The 14,572-nt window shown below is 50.5% G+C and overlaps 1 protein-coding gene across 3 annotated transcripts in view; it reads left to right on the top strand.

The window, feature by feature from the left end:
* Wdr73 (WD repeat domain 73) overlaps window positions 1-6,030 on the top strand; it is a 10,804-nt gene extending 4,774 nt beyond the window's left edge. For 2 of the 3 annotated variants that reach the window (XM_005357653.2, XM_026784418.1), the window contains 3 exons: window positions 2,922-3,086; window positions 3,349-3,714; window positions 5,416-6,030. In XM_005357653.2, coding sequence (XP_005357710.1) covers window positions 2,922-3,086; window positions 3,349-3,714; window positions 5,416-5,651 — 767 coding nt within the window. In that variant the 3' untranslated portion in view covers window positions 5,652-6,030. The remainder of the gene's footprint in view (window positions 1-2,921; window positions 3,087-3,348; window positions 3,715-5,415) is intronic. The other variant, XM_026784417.1, reaches the window with a different exon arrangement.
* Window positions 6,031-14,572: the final 8,542 nt, after the last annotated feature.

Here is a 14,572-nt window from a genome sequence, read left to right as displayed (position 1 = left end):
AGGAAAAAGGAAAGGAAAGGAAAGGAAAGGAAAGGAAAGGAAAGGAAAGGAAAGGAAAGGAAAGGAAAGGAAAGGAAAGGAAAGGAAAGGAAAGGAAAGAGGGAGGGGAGAAAGGTTGAGACTGGAGAGACGGCTCAGGGTTAAGATCTCTCCCTGCTCCTGCAGGGGACCCGGGTTTGGGTACCAGCACATTTGTTTGTCAGGTAGCTCCAGTTCACAGGGGTCAGACACCCTCTGACCTCCATGGGCACCTGCACACATACGGTGCATATAACTCATGCAGGAACATGTACATATAGACACATACATAAGTTTTACAAAATGGTTTCATGGATGTTCCCATTAGCAATGTGTAAAAGTTCCCATTTTCCATGGCCTGACCAACATTTTCCACTGTCTTTATGCCTAGGGATTAAACCTGGCACCTGCTAGGCATGCGCTTGTCCCTAACCCTACCGTTTTTATAAGGCTGTGCTAATGGGTGTGGTGCTGTCTGTCACTGTAGCTCTCGTTTGCATTTCTCCACTAACAGCCCTGGACATCCCTTGTGTGGCTGTGAAGCCAACCATAGATTTAGTGAAATGGCAGCCTCTCACCAACAACCGACTTGCTGGCTTTTATTGAGGTATAAAGTTCTTTGTATGTGCCGGATACAAATTCTTCATTAGATACATTGCTAATCATTTATCCCAGTTTGGTATTTTTCTTCTCATCGGTGTGTGTGGTGGTGATGTTTTGCTTTTGTTTTTTCCTGGCGGAGGGGCAGGAAACAGGGTCTTACTATATAACCGTAGAATTATATTCCAGCCTGTCCTGGAACTTACTGTGTAAACCAGGGTGGTCTCATCTCACAAATGCCTAAAACTCACAGAAATTTGCCTGTCTCTGCCTCTCAAGTGCTGGGATTAAAAGTGTGCACCACCACTGCCTGGCCAGAGGCTGGATTCTTGTTTTCTGTATGCGTGTAATTACTATGATACTGGATGGCAAGGGAGTGCAAGGCCTCAGATGCGCCAGGCAGATTCTGGGACATTGGATTATATCTCAGCCCCTCCTGAATCTTTGAAATAGTCTCTTTTTAGCCGGGCGGTGGTGGCATATGCCTTTAATCCCAGCACTCGGGAGGCAGAGGCAGGCGGATCTCTGTGAGTTCGAGGCCAACCTGGTCTAGAAGAGCTAGTTCCAGGACAGGAACCAAAAGCTACGGAGAAACCCTGTCTCGAAAATAATAATAATAAAATAATAATAATAATAATAAAAAGATGTTTAAGAAATAGTCTCTCCTTCTGCAGCTAAGACCCCTCCCCTGGCTCAGAGCAGCAGGTCCTGGGAGAATTGGTTTCAGGCAGGGAAGTCAGGGAAGTGTGACCCAGGAGAGCCAGGCAGGCTCTGCTGAAGTGGCCTCAGCTGCAGCCTTTTGGTGCTTCCTGGAGACCAGCTGTTGTGTCTGTCTGCTCCTGTGTTGAGAAGTCCAGATGCCATGCGATAGGGGGAGCCATGGCCCTGGGAGCCCAGACATCCCTCTGCTCGCGGTGCTGGGACTGTTTGAAGGAGCACACAGCCACATACTCCTGTTCAGCCATGTCATACCCTTCTCGTACCCCACCCCTCACCGTTCTGACCAATGCCTGTCCTTAAAACTAGAGACACGGAGATCTTCATCTTCATACAGCATGGGCGCGAAATAATGGGTTCTTTTGTGGAGAATGAAAACACAAAACAAGAATTTCTCTTTTAAGTAGCTTGTGCAGCAAATGTCTTGTCCCAAATGGTTACAGGTGCTATCAAGAGAAGCACCAAATGAATCCCAGCACTCGGGAGGCAGAGACAGGTAGATCTCTGTGAGTCTGAGGCCAGCCTGGTCTACATAATGAGACCTATCTCCAAAAACTTAAAGAAAAAAAAAATAAAAAAGGCTTCAAGTGATGTAGAATGCGGAGACTAGAAACAGCTAGAGACCAAGCAGCCTGAGACAAAGTAAAACTACGGAGATGAAACCAAACAAAATTAAAATTTATATTCCATTCCAGCAGTGGGAGATGGAGACAAGAGAATCAAGAGGTTAAGGCCAGCCTGGACTAGTAGGACCCTGTTTCAAAAAAGAAGAAGGGCCGGGCGGTGGTGGCGCACACCTTTAATCCCAGCACTCGGGAGGCAGAGGCAGGCGGATCTCTGTGAGTTTGAGACCAGCCTGGTCTACAAGAGCTAGTTCAGACAGGCTCCAAAGCTACAGAGAAACCCTTTCCCAAAAAAAAAAAAAAAAGAAGGAAAATAAAAAATAAAAAAAGGTCCAGCAAGATGGTTCAGCAGGTAAAGGCACTTGCTGCCCAGCCTGAGCATCTGGAAGTCTAAGTTCAATCCCAGGACCCTCTCGGTGGAGAGAAAGAGGTGATGCCTGCAAGTTCTTCTCTGACCCACACCTGTGCGCAGACACAATACTAAAGTAATCAATGTGCAAAGATGAAAACCGGAGTACATCTTTTTCAAATCTGTATTAGAGGCAGGCCCTCCTGTCTTCTCATTTTCATCAGCAACACCTGCAGCCGTGAGCTCCCAGAGCGTGTTCGGGAAGAAGCAGGGCTGGTTTGTGAACTCAACTTGTTCCTTTTCTCTGGAGATGTGACTGACATCAGTCAAGTGCTCCTTCCTTTCCTTCATCTTTTCTCTGCCAAACAAGTCAGAACTGCTTGCTTTCAAGGTGGCCACAATGACTCATTGTCTCCCGTTTGCAAAAATAGTTCGTAAGGCAGATCATGAAGACATGAAAGTGCTGCTGGCAGGTTCAAGAATGTGAACAAAACCCCGAGTGTTTTTTCTCAGCACCGTCTCAGCTCCCATCTTCCTTGCCCTTCTCAATGTCAGGGGTTTCTGGCCAGCCCCCACTGATTCTCTGCGCTTTGGCCTCTTCCCCTTTCCTTCAGATGTCATCGAAGCCGTCCGTACCATTGATGTGCAGGACAGAGAGGAGAGTCTCTGGCCTCGGGTGTCTGTCTTCTCCTCTGCAGCACCTGGAATCCTCCACGGGACTCGGCTCAGTGGCCTGAGGACTGTGGACATAGAATCCCAGAAGACCACATACAGCTCAGGTACTGTCGCAGTGCGCCCCCTGCCGGCTCCTCGAGCCAGCTCAGCCCCGAGACATGGCTAGGGCCTCTGCCAGCTGCCGGGGAAACCTGGGGCTGGGGCGTACGGTACTAACCGTGGCCTCCGGGGCTCAGCACCCACCCAGTAGAGCAGACTAGCAAGATAAAGCAGAGGTGTAAACATGACTTGCTCTGACCGGCCTGGCGCAGCCCACATTGTCAGGCCCGCCGGTCTCCAGCGTTCTTTCTTTGCCCCGTCTTCTAGGTACCAGTGACAGCGAGTTGTTGAGCAGCCTTCAGGTTCTAGATGCGGACAGCTTTGCTTTCTGTGGCACCTCAGGTCGCCTGGGGCTTGTGGACACACGCCAGAAGTGGGCACCGTTGGAGACTCTCAGGCCCAGCCCTGGCTCTAGTGGAGAGAGATGGTGTGCAGACGTTAGAAACCAGGGGCAAGGCCCAGGGCCCTGCATCGCCAGCCTTGGCTCAGATGGGCAGCTCCGTCTCCTTGACTTCCGGAACCTCTGTCACCCTGTGAGCTCAGCCCAGTGCCCCGTGTCCAAACCCAGCCCTGACCCCGAACTGCTGCGAGTGACTTGGGCTCCAGGCCTGGACAACTGCTTGGCTATTTCAGGTACTGTTGAGAAGGGTGTGTCTGTTACACCATTGCTCTTCCCGGGGCTGGTAGCTTGGGAAGGAATCTGTACCCCTCGTACCTAACCTGGCTGCAGAAGTTCAGGTTGCCTACCCCGAGCACCGCTTTGGTCTCTGGGCTGGCTTCTCAAAGGCAGGTCGCTCCCCGCCCTGGCCACCGAACTTGCACCAACTAGCAGTGGCCATCACCAGCCTAGCAGAGGTCCAGGTGTGTTGAGAGACTTGTAGACAGTAAGACCCGGAACAGCTCAAGGCTGCACCCAAAAGAGGTGGCAGCATCTCCACGAGCTGCTGGTCTGCTTGTGTTCTTAACTGAAGCCACACTGGATCCTGGGGTTGTCATTGCAAGGGTGTGTTCCGTGGGGCCATCTAGAAGCCAGTGAGAAAGGACTGTTGAGGGCACAAAGGGAAGTTCAGGATCCAGAAGAAACAGTGCCAGAGAGAACAGGAAAGAGCAGCGTGGGATGGGGCAGCTGGACCTCAGCGGATGGACAAGAGGCCCAACACTAGAGACAAGGCTGTCTGCTGAGGACTCAGAGGTGGAGGGGTTGGAATTTGGAGTGCATTGAAAAGGGTTGAAAGTTTCTTCTGTCTCCATGCCCTATGGAGATGCTGTTATGAAGATTAAAGATAACACATGTTGGCATTGGGCATAACTCAGTAAAGCCTGTCATGCGAGCTTGAGGTTCTAAGCTTGATCCCCAGAATCCATGTAATCCTGGACACTGCCAACCGTGGTCACCCGTACTTTTAATCCCAGCACTGGGGAGACAGAGGAGGTGGTTCTCTGTGCGTTTAAAGCTAGCCTTGTCTATATAGAGTGTTCCTGGTCAGCCAGGGCTACATAGACTGTGTCTCACAGAGATAGGGGGATGGGGGGGGGGTGAAGGAGGAAAAGCTGGATGTGATAGTGTGTGTAGTGCTGCACTATGGGATGGTGTGTGAGCTGGAAAAGGGGCTGGAGATTTAAACACATAAAGACACACAGAGACACGGGGACATGGGTCATCCTTGAAACAAGAATGCCAACTTTATTTTGCTCCAGGGAAGCTTATGTAGGGATCCTTATCTGATAGCCATGCCCTAGCTCCTGGGATTTTCAGCTGTAAACCCACCAGAACCCACTCCCCTGCCATCAGTAACTCATGAGGGTCTCATGCCCAGAGCAGCGGCAGGCACAGGAAAACAGGTTTTGCCCAGTTCACTCCAGCAGGCAAAGGGTCTGAGGCAGGCAAAGAAAGTCAAGGGGCTGCGGTCTGCAGTCCCAACAAGGATGTTCTTCTAGTTCCAGCATCAGGGAGACAGACAGGCAGCTCTAGAGCTCATTGGCCGGCCAGCCCAGCCGAACTGGTGCGTTTCCAGGCCAATGGAAAGACCTGTGACAAAAACAAAGTGGACTGTCTGAAAAATGATGCTTAAGGTTCGCCTCTCTGACTTACAGCTAGTCACACATGCGTACACACACGCGCACACACACACCCCCCCGTGCATCCACCTCAGGCCTAGCTATGTAACCAATACTCTGTGGGTGGGTGACAGGTATTCACAGCTGCTCATGGGGACACCCCCACTGTTGCGGGTGTAGCTTTCTCCGTGGGTGGCCTCCAAGTGTCTCATGGCAGAGGAAGTTGCCCAGGAAAGAGAGGGATGTAGGGTCACTCCTCTCCTTTGTGTCCTCCAGGCTTTGATGGGACAGTGCAGATCTATGACGTCACATCATGGGATGGAAAGGAAAGCCAAGTGGAGCCTCTCTTCACTCACAAAGGCCACATCTTCCTGGAGGGAAATGAGGTGGACGCTGCTCCTCTGGTCACCACCCACACCTGGCACCCTTGCAAACCCAGAACTTTGTTGTCAGCGGCAAGCGATGCCTCTCTGCACGTGTGGGACTGGGTGGACCTCCAGGCCTCCAGTTGACAGCAGCCGCTTCCCTCCTGGTCCTCCCTCTGAGAAGAGGGGGAGTTGCTCGAGTGGCCGCAGGACGCTGAGTGAGCTCAGGCCTGTCACAGCTGTTGACTTCAGGCAGGTTAGCCTTTCCTTGTCCCTTTTTCATCTGTAAAATGAAGGTGGTGGTGGCTGCCACAGGTACCCGAGAACAGAGGGTAGGGTGTTTGGCGCACCGATTGGAAGCGACTCCAGGGGCCCCTCCTCCTAGTGTGAAGTGGCCTGCTGTACTCCTGTCTCCTTCACAGTGTCATGGTGAGAACAGGAGAGTGTGGATATGAGCTGAACTCTTCACAGAAGGAAACAATGTCTAAGGGCCAATAAACATTGAAGAAAAACAGTAACAAGCAAATAGCTACTCGTTTGTTATTTAGTTGTTGGGCAGGGGATTGATACAGGGCCTACTGTGCTATGTCCCAACCCCTTTTAAATTTTTCCAGTTTTTCCTGATGTGTGTGTACGTGTGCGTGTACATGTGAGTGTGGGCACTAGGAAATGCTGGCAAGGTGTGCTCATTCTGAGTCCTCTTTGAGTCCTGCAGCCTGTGTGCGCCCGGAGCTCTGTGCATGCTGGCAGACTGCAGTGAGCGCGCCTTCCTCCCTGTTGGCTGGGGGCCTGACTTAGTCAGTGCATAGCTGTGAAGAGACTACATGACCATGGCAACTCTTATAAAGGAAAGCATTTAACTGGGGCTGGCTTACAGTTTCAGAGATATAGCCCATTATCGTCATGGTGGGAAGCATGGTGGCACCCAGGCCTACATGGTGCTGGAGGGGTAGCTGAGAGTTCTACATCCGGATCCACAGGCAACAGGGAGAGACACTGGACTTGGCACAAGCTTCTGAGACCCCAAAGCCCCACCCCTGTGACACACTTCCTCTAACAAGGTTACACCCCTAATAATGCGGCTTCCTAAGAGTCTGTGGAGGCCATTTTAATGGAAACCACCACCGGTCCCATCCTTATGACCTTATTCAACCTCACTTCCTACACCCCAACTCCAGATATCACGCTGGGAGTTGCAGCTTCAGTATATGAATGGGTAAAGGGCACACACCTCCTTCCGTAGCACCTAAGAAATATTTGGGAATAAGAAAAACCTAAAAATAAATATAAAATTTTATTTTTATTTGTTGTTTTGAGACCTGGACTCATTGTGTAAAAGCTCAGGTTGACCTTGAACATGCAGGCCTCCTTCCTCAGCCCCAGAGACCATTCCCAGCAGATGTGGGTTCTCTACCCTTCCCTCCTACCTCAGCGTCCTGAGTAGCTGGGATGCCACATTGGGATGCAGACATGCAACACTAGGACCAGCGTGGAGATGAACTGTGTGGCTCTTTTTACAGTGATGTTGACAGAGATTGGTTTGCGGAGCCCTGAGAACTGCAGCTTCCTGGCAGGATGTGCACGCTCGGTTTCTGAAGCTTTCTCATTTCCTAGCTCTCCTCTCCGCTCTGCTCAGCGGTGTCAGATTGATGGCTTGAAATTGGCTGTGGTGGGAGTATTTACATCTCAGAAACTGGCAAATGTTACAAAGCCAGGCTCTTGTTTCCCCCCCAGAGATCAGGGTTACCAGCAGCCACCAGCTAGGCTATAGTATTTCACCGAGTGAAAGCAGCGCGAGTAATTTGGGGAGTGGTGTGTGATCTAGAAGGTGCTTTGCTCAGATGCATCCGGCAGGGGCTGGCCAGGAAGACCTAACCCACCCTGGGTAATTGAATTGAATGGCGCAGGAAGCGAGGTAGGCAAACAACCGCAGAGTGTAGAGGCAGTAGGCCTCCCGGTAGGAGTTGCAGTATCGTGTGTGGCCAGAGCCTAGGTGAGCAGAGGGCAGCCTCGGGCTCTAGATCCACAGAGATGGCCGACTGCTACAGAGAGTACAGGGACAGGAGACTGGGCCGGAGTGAAAAGAAAGGTTCATGGAGATATACAAATTTCCCTTCAGCTGAGCCGAGGCAGCCTCACAACACAGGCAGCGGTGGGGGTGGGGAGGGAGCATTAGCAGAAAGAGCTCGCCAGGACCCTAGGGCAGACATAATGGGGCCTGAAAGGGAGCAAGAACCTCCCTTCCAAGTCCTGGGACGTTAGCGTTAATCTCATCTATTCCCTATTATAGCATATTCTCTCTCCGCTGTCTCTCCCTCTCTCTCTGTCTCTCTCCTTTATCTCTGTCTCTCCCTCTCTCTATCTCTGTCTCACTGTCTCTCTGTCTTTGTCTCTCTTTTAGAAGAAAGGATTTATTTGGATTTACCATTATCACCATTATCATTTTTGTTGTTCTTTTGAAAAACTACAACTCCCATGCTCCCCCTGGACTACGGATACCTGTCGCTCCCCGTTAAAAAGGCAGGGCCACACAAGGCCCTCTCTCTCTTTCTCTTTCTCCCTCTCCTCTCTCCCCCCTTCTCCTCTTGTCCTGCCTTTTCCTCGTGTGTCCCATATCCTTCGTCCTTTTGTGTTTCCCTCCCCCATTAAAGTGGACCCACGTGGGAGCCGCCGTGTCGTGTCTGTGTTTGTTCCGCCGTGCGTGTCTGTCCTGTGCCCCGTGTTCAAGAAGAACACCCCTGCCCCCCTTTTATTATTTTTTAAGAAGAACAATTTTCATCTTGTGAGATCTCACAAATAAATGTTGTAAAAGCCGAAGGTCCTGTTCCTGTCCTATAGCGCCCGTGCCACCACGACAAGACGAGCCGGGAACTAAGCTGGAGACTTAAAAACAGACAGAGAAGGCCAATGCCCAGTTTATTGTGCTCAGGGAAGCTTCTGTAGGGATCCTTAGCCACGCCCAACTCTCAGGATCTCTCAGCTGTGGGTCTTCTCAGCCTGCCATCAAGGTCTCGTGCTCAGAGCAGCTGTAGGCAAAGAAAGCCAAGGGGCCAGTGATCTGTAGCTCCCAACAAAATGTAATTTTAAAAATATTTTCTTAAGGTGGGTGTGGTGGTGCACACCTTTAATCCCAGTACTCCAGAGGCAGAGGTAGGGAAATCTCTGTGGAGTACTGGGACCAAGGCCGGCCTGGTCTCCTTAGCAAGTACCAGGGCAGCCAGGGCTACACAGAGAGACCCTGTCTCAAAAAACTAAAATAAATATTTTTGTTCTTGACAGTCAAACTCTGGGCCTTGCACACACTGGACAAACACCATTCTGCTGAGCTGTTTCTGCAGCCTCAATGGTTTTGAGGAAGAACGTGACTGTAGTCAAATCAAAGTTCTCACGTGTGGGGCCAGAAGGCTGGCCCAGAGATTAAGCACTCGGTGCTTTCTTTGCCAACCAGGGTTTAGGTCCCAGCTCTCTCACGGTGGCTCACACTGTCTGCAACTCCAGTTCTAGGGGAACCAAGACCATTTCTAGCCTCTTCGGGTACCAAGCACACATGTGATCAAACACTCAAAACATGAAATAAAAGCTGGGCACGTAACCATCATGTCACGTGACTGCCGGAAGCCGCTGCGTAGCTCCTCAGCCACAGATTCGCTCGCTGCATCAGAGCCTCATTTAGAAGTTCCCACAAATGTTATTTAAAGCAACTGTCTAGGATAGCTAGCTGCCTTGCGGGATGTGGTGGCGCACGCCTTTAATTCCAGCACTCGGGAGGCTGAGGCAGGCGGATCTCTGTGAGTTCAAGGCCAGTCTGGTTGTCAGGGCTGCTACACAGAGAAACCCTGTCTTAAAAAAACAAACAAGAAGGAGGAGGAGGAGAAGGAGAAAGAACATACATGAGTCATCTGAGTTGGTTTGGGGGTCTTAGCTGTTTTAAAGATTACTACTCTTGGCTTTAACCCTACCTTATACCTTCCCACCAACCAGGCCTAAAATCTGTCCCTATCATAACATATGTGACCAGAAATATGGCTAATTTTCTTGCACTATTTTAAGAACATGCCAGGCAGGGCAGTGGTAGTGCACATCTTTAATGCCAGCCAGCACTCGGGAGGCAGAAGCAGGTAGATCTCTGAGTTTGAGGCCAACCTGGTCTACAGAGTGAGCTCCAGGACAGCCAGGGCTACTCAGAGAAATGCCATCTTGAAAAACAAACAAACAAAAAAATAGGACATGCCCACTACAGTGCAGCAGCCCCTCCTCCTCTTTCCTCCTCTGCAGTGAGGAGCTGGGCTGTCATAGACTTAGGAAGTCAGCCTCAGTTCTCTTGCTGCATCTTTCAGATAGAAGGGAGCGGAAAACCCCTCCCTCATGTTCCTCAGAAGGCCAACCCATACCCTCCCAACAGAACACGACCCCCCACCCCATTCTTCCCGCAAACTGCTGCCCACCATTCCTGTGGAGGGATGAGAACTCTACTCAAATGCTCCTCTGGATCTAGCTGCCAGCTCTCCATCATTGCCCAGAACAGACACGCTGATTCTGCTTGCTGCAAATGGATGTTTAGGGAACTCAGTACTGGTTCTGAGGGACACTTCTCCTTTGACTGCATATCCTGACTCTAAGGACTGAAGGTGGTGGATGCTAGAAGTTAAAACTCTCAGACACACAGAAGCAAAGGAGAAAGGCGACCTGATGCAAGCCTGCAATGGCAAAGCAGAGTGTGGCAGTGGGGAGCCCTTCACCAGGAAACATAACAGTCCAACTGTTTTGCTATGGGCACGACAGTATTTTATGGGGAGGTCGCCGATGCCCCCTGGTGTCCACTCCAGCAGCAGACCAAACCTCAGACAGCCAAAGTTGGCCCTTCTCCAATCAGCCTGCGTGGGGAAGCAAAGTTGCACTTCATACTTCAGGGGGCAGGCTTTGTCTTTCAGGCCTCAGCAAGCCTCTCTCTCCAAAGCCCCAGTCTCTCCACACTCTGGATGCTGCTCTCTGCCTGGTTCTAGATCTCCCAGGGAAGGATGGTTGGAAACTGTCCTGAGATAAACAACTCTAGGGTCTGCTCCTTTAACTGCTTTGGTTTTAGCCACTAGCAACACAGCTTCTGCAGGAGCACCAGGGCCCCAAGCATCCTGATGCCTTTAGATAATGGACACATGGGTGAAAATCACAAGCACTCGATCAGCAGAATGGGGAAGAGAACCCTGCTGTTGCCCCTGCTAACTGCTCCAGGGCTGGTGCAGTGTGGTTCTCTCTCTCTCTCTCTCTGGAGAAGCAGCCCCACAAGACTGCTAAGTGGAGCTTGGAGCTGTGTTTGCATTGCAATTCACTCCGAGCTGAGAAAGCCCAAGTTATCCATATGGGACAATGTGGAGCTCATATATGTGAGCCTGACCACCCTCCCTAGTGTTCCAAATAACTGCAGGGGATTTTTAAATAAAGCCTAGCATGAATCGGAGGTCCTATGGACAGCTGTATTTGGAGAGGTTCTTCAGTTTCCCCCAGCGCCCCATCATCCCAGCAAGCCACTGTTCTTGGGCTCCCCAAAGAGAATTCAAACTGGATACAGCAATATAGCAAGCCACAAATATAAGCCACTTATATAAGAATTGAAGTTTAGCAAGCATGCAAGAACAAGAGTCAAGCAGCAAAGGCCTCAATCTTGGCAGGCACAGGGCTTAAATTTCTCTTTCCTCTGTAATTCTTTTTCCTATGCCTTCCTCTAGGTGAGAAATTCCAGGAAAGGTACATTTTTAAAAAATACTGTTTATTTTATGACTATGGGTATTTTGTCTACACACAAATATCTTAGTACCACATGCATGCCTGGTGCTGTGGAACATCTGGAACTGGAGTTACAGATAGCTGTGAGCCACCATGTGGGTGATAAGAATTGAACCCAGGCCTTCTAAGGGCACAGCCAGTGTTCCCAACCACAGAGCCATTTCTCCAGCACCCGGGCTACATTCTTCTAGGAAGCCTATTTTGCCCAGAATTTAGTGTAAGAAGATGTACAAGGGGGCTGGAGAGATGGCTCAGAGTGGATAACAGCACTTGATGCTCTTGCAGAGGACTAGAGTCAGTTACCAACACTTATAGACAAGTGGCTCACAATCTTGCCTGTAACTCCAGTTCCAGGAGATTTGAGATTCTAGCATCCTCTTCTGGCCTTTAGGGTAACTGCAAGCATGTGGTGCATATACAAACAAGCAGGTTTTAAACATTAAGCATGTAAAAAAAGGAAACGTTTTAAAAAAAGAATAGCTAATACTTTTTTTTCTAAATTTAAGGATACATATTGGGGTTGAAAAGGTTGTTATGCACGCTTCTCCAGTAAGCAATTTCCTGAGGCCAGTTTGAGCTGACTCAGCTGGAGACCACCACCAACTATTTTTCTTTCCTTTCGTTTTCTTTTGTTTCTTGAGACAGAGTCTCACTGTGTAGCCTTAGTAGGCCGGGAACCCATTACGTAGACGAGGCTGGCCTTAAACTCATAGAGATCCAACTGCCTCTGCCTCCTGACTGCTGGGATTAAAGTCGTGTGACACTGTGCCAGGCTACCTCCTGTTTTTCAGTTCTGTTTTCCCTGTCCGTGGGTCAGTCGGTTCCAGAGTTGACTTTATTGTAAAAGCAGCAGCACTTGGGTGGAAGGGGACCCAAAGCTGAGATTTAAGTGCTCCCATGGCTAAGCTAATAGACTCTCAACCTTGTTCATAAATTCTTAGCCCTAACGTAATAACTCTCACCCACACAGGGGATCTTTATTTCTTAAGACTGCAAGCTTTAAGAACAGATAGTAAAAACGCAGGACCAAAGTTAGTAATGGAAGTTGCCGGATACTCTGATTACAACTTTGTGGGAACTGAAGCGTCAAGAGGGACGGTCATGACGGAGGTATATGACGGAAGTACCCCCGGGGACTTGCCCCAGGTTACTTGGTTGGCTCATGACCAGGAAGAGGAAGATTACTCTGCTCCACACACCACGCATTCTGGAACGTTTTGGTGGCAAACGCAGGCCCTGCAGACCCGAGTGTGTTGGGAGCTACTATATCAGGGACATCTTCTCCAGGCCCAGTGAGCAACAAGACCTGCCTCCATCACCAAGAACGCACCCAGCCGAGTGGGCAGGAGCAGCCGGATCCTGACACTCGGCCTGGCCACGCCCACCCGGCGGAACGGGGCCAGCCGGGACCCTCTTCCTCCGGGACCACAGTACATCCTCACGTGACTCTCAACCCCGCGGAGCTCGGAAGCTCGACTGCACAGACCAATGCCAGAGAACCTGGCAAGCCGAGCCACGAGCCCCAGGACTCAGCAAGTACTACATTTCCCAAAGGTGTCCACACCCAGACTGACAGCAGCATTGACCAATAAAGTATGAGGACGCCTCAACGCCTATTTGCTTGAGGCGAATCATTGTGTGACAGGCGGGACCTTCCTACAGCCTTGAGGCGGGAAGGTGCGAAGGGAGGGGCGGTTATAGCGGGAGGAGGATCTTGCCAAACCGCCTTTAGGCGGGAGGGGGTCTCGCCAAATCGGGGCGCTGAGCACCCTGGGCCTTTGCAAAGTTGTCACTCACGCCAGGGGCAGAGGTGTTTATCCTCATCTGGCGTACCGGTGAATAACCAGTATGGAGCTCTAAGTCCAGGTGACACTTTCGACCACGTAACGTGTGGTCGGCCACAGACTTGGTTCCTGTCAGGCGAAGCTGCATCGCACGGCCCACTTCCTTCTTTCCTGCATGCCCAGGCCTGGCTGGTTCAAAGAGCATCCTCGACACTAACTCATCAGTAGCCAGCTGTGGGGAATCTACTTGGGGCGAGCACTGGTGGAAAATGCTGCTCTGAACGACCCAGTCCCCGCAGAGCAGCGAGCCTCGTGCCGATGCAGGTGTGTTCGAAGTCAATGTGCGGGAGTACTCCAGAGAGGCTGCGAGAGCCCAGAAGGGAAAAGGTGGGGCGCCTTGAGGAAATGGGGCAGGAAGGCGTTTAGCACTTAATTTTTTTATCTTGGGTTTTTGAGGCTGCCATGGGTACCTTATCTGTAATCCCAGCACTCAGGGGGAGGCAGGAGAATGGAGACTTCTGGTCAGTCTGGGCTACCCAGTAAGCCCCTGCTTCTAAAATAAAAAATTATTGTTGTGTTTTTCAGTTTTGATGTTAAGGACCAAACCCAGTGCCTGACCGATGCTAATCACATGCCCTGACGCTGGGCTTTATTCCTGGTCCCTTGCGCTATTTACCAGGTGAAAATTCTAAAACTCCAGGTGGCTAAGCTGTGACTCAGCATGGGAAGGTCAGCTGTGGAGAGGTGAGAAGAGACAGGTGGGAACCCAGGCCAGCACACAGCTAGCTTCCAAACTATACCCTGGACCAGTCCAGGAGCTCCAGAGTTGCCTTAGGGACCGGAACTGTTTAACAAAGGCCTAGGCCAGGAGACAGTTTGACTGCCCACCTCTCCTTGGACAGGTTTTACATCACCAAACTGAAGGACTGGGCAAATTGTCTACTGGAGTGAGACCTTTCACCCAGTAACGTTTCTCCCAGCGCTGCTTCAAGAGCACCCAGAGCTTAGGACTCCAAGGACAAGTGGGCCCTGGGGCCACTGCCTGGGGTATGAAATGTGGAAAACCAAAGGGAACTGATTTCTGTCTCTCCATCTGTCCCTCACAAAGTTTTATATCCATTTCCTCCGTGGCTTTGGGTGATTTTGTCTGGAGTGAAAAATTGAAAAACAAACTTTTTAAAGCCTAATAGAACCCTCCATGTAGACATTTCCATGGCCATCTGAGAGACAGAGGGTAGAACAAGGCAGCAGTTCCTGGGGAGCTTCCTGGTTATGAGGTGTAAGAGACCTCTGCCCCAAACGGGGCAAAGGGCCAGGTCAAATGATTTGCTACTTGGAAGGACTAACCAGTTATGATTGCGACAGCCCTGCTACTGACTAGGGGAAAGAGGAAAAGCTAACTAATGTGTTTTTTTTTAATTTATTATGTATACAATATTCTGTCTGTGTGTATGTCTGCAGGCCAGAAGAGGGCACCAGACCTCATTACAGATGGTTGTGAGC

Source organism: Microtus ochrogaster, chromosome 22, assembly GCF_000317375.1.
Source record: "Microtus ochrogaster isolate Prairie Vole_2 chromosome 22, MicOch1.0, whole genome shotgun sequence".
Lineage (NCBI taxonomy): Eukaryota > Metazoa > Chordata > Mammalia > Rodentia > Cricetidae > Microtus > Microtus ochrogaster.
The sequence above is the reverse complement of the archived record's forward strand: the minus strand, read 5'-3'. Positions and strand labels throughout refer to the sequence as shown.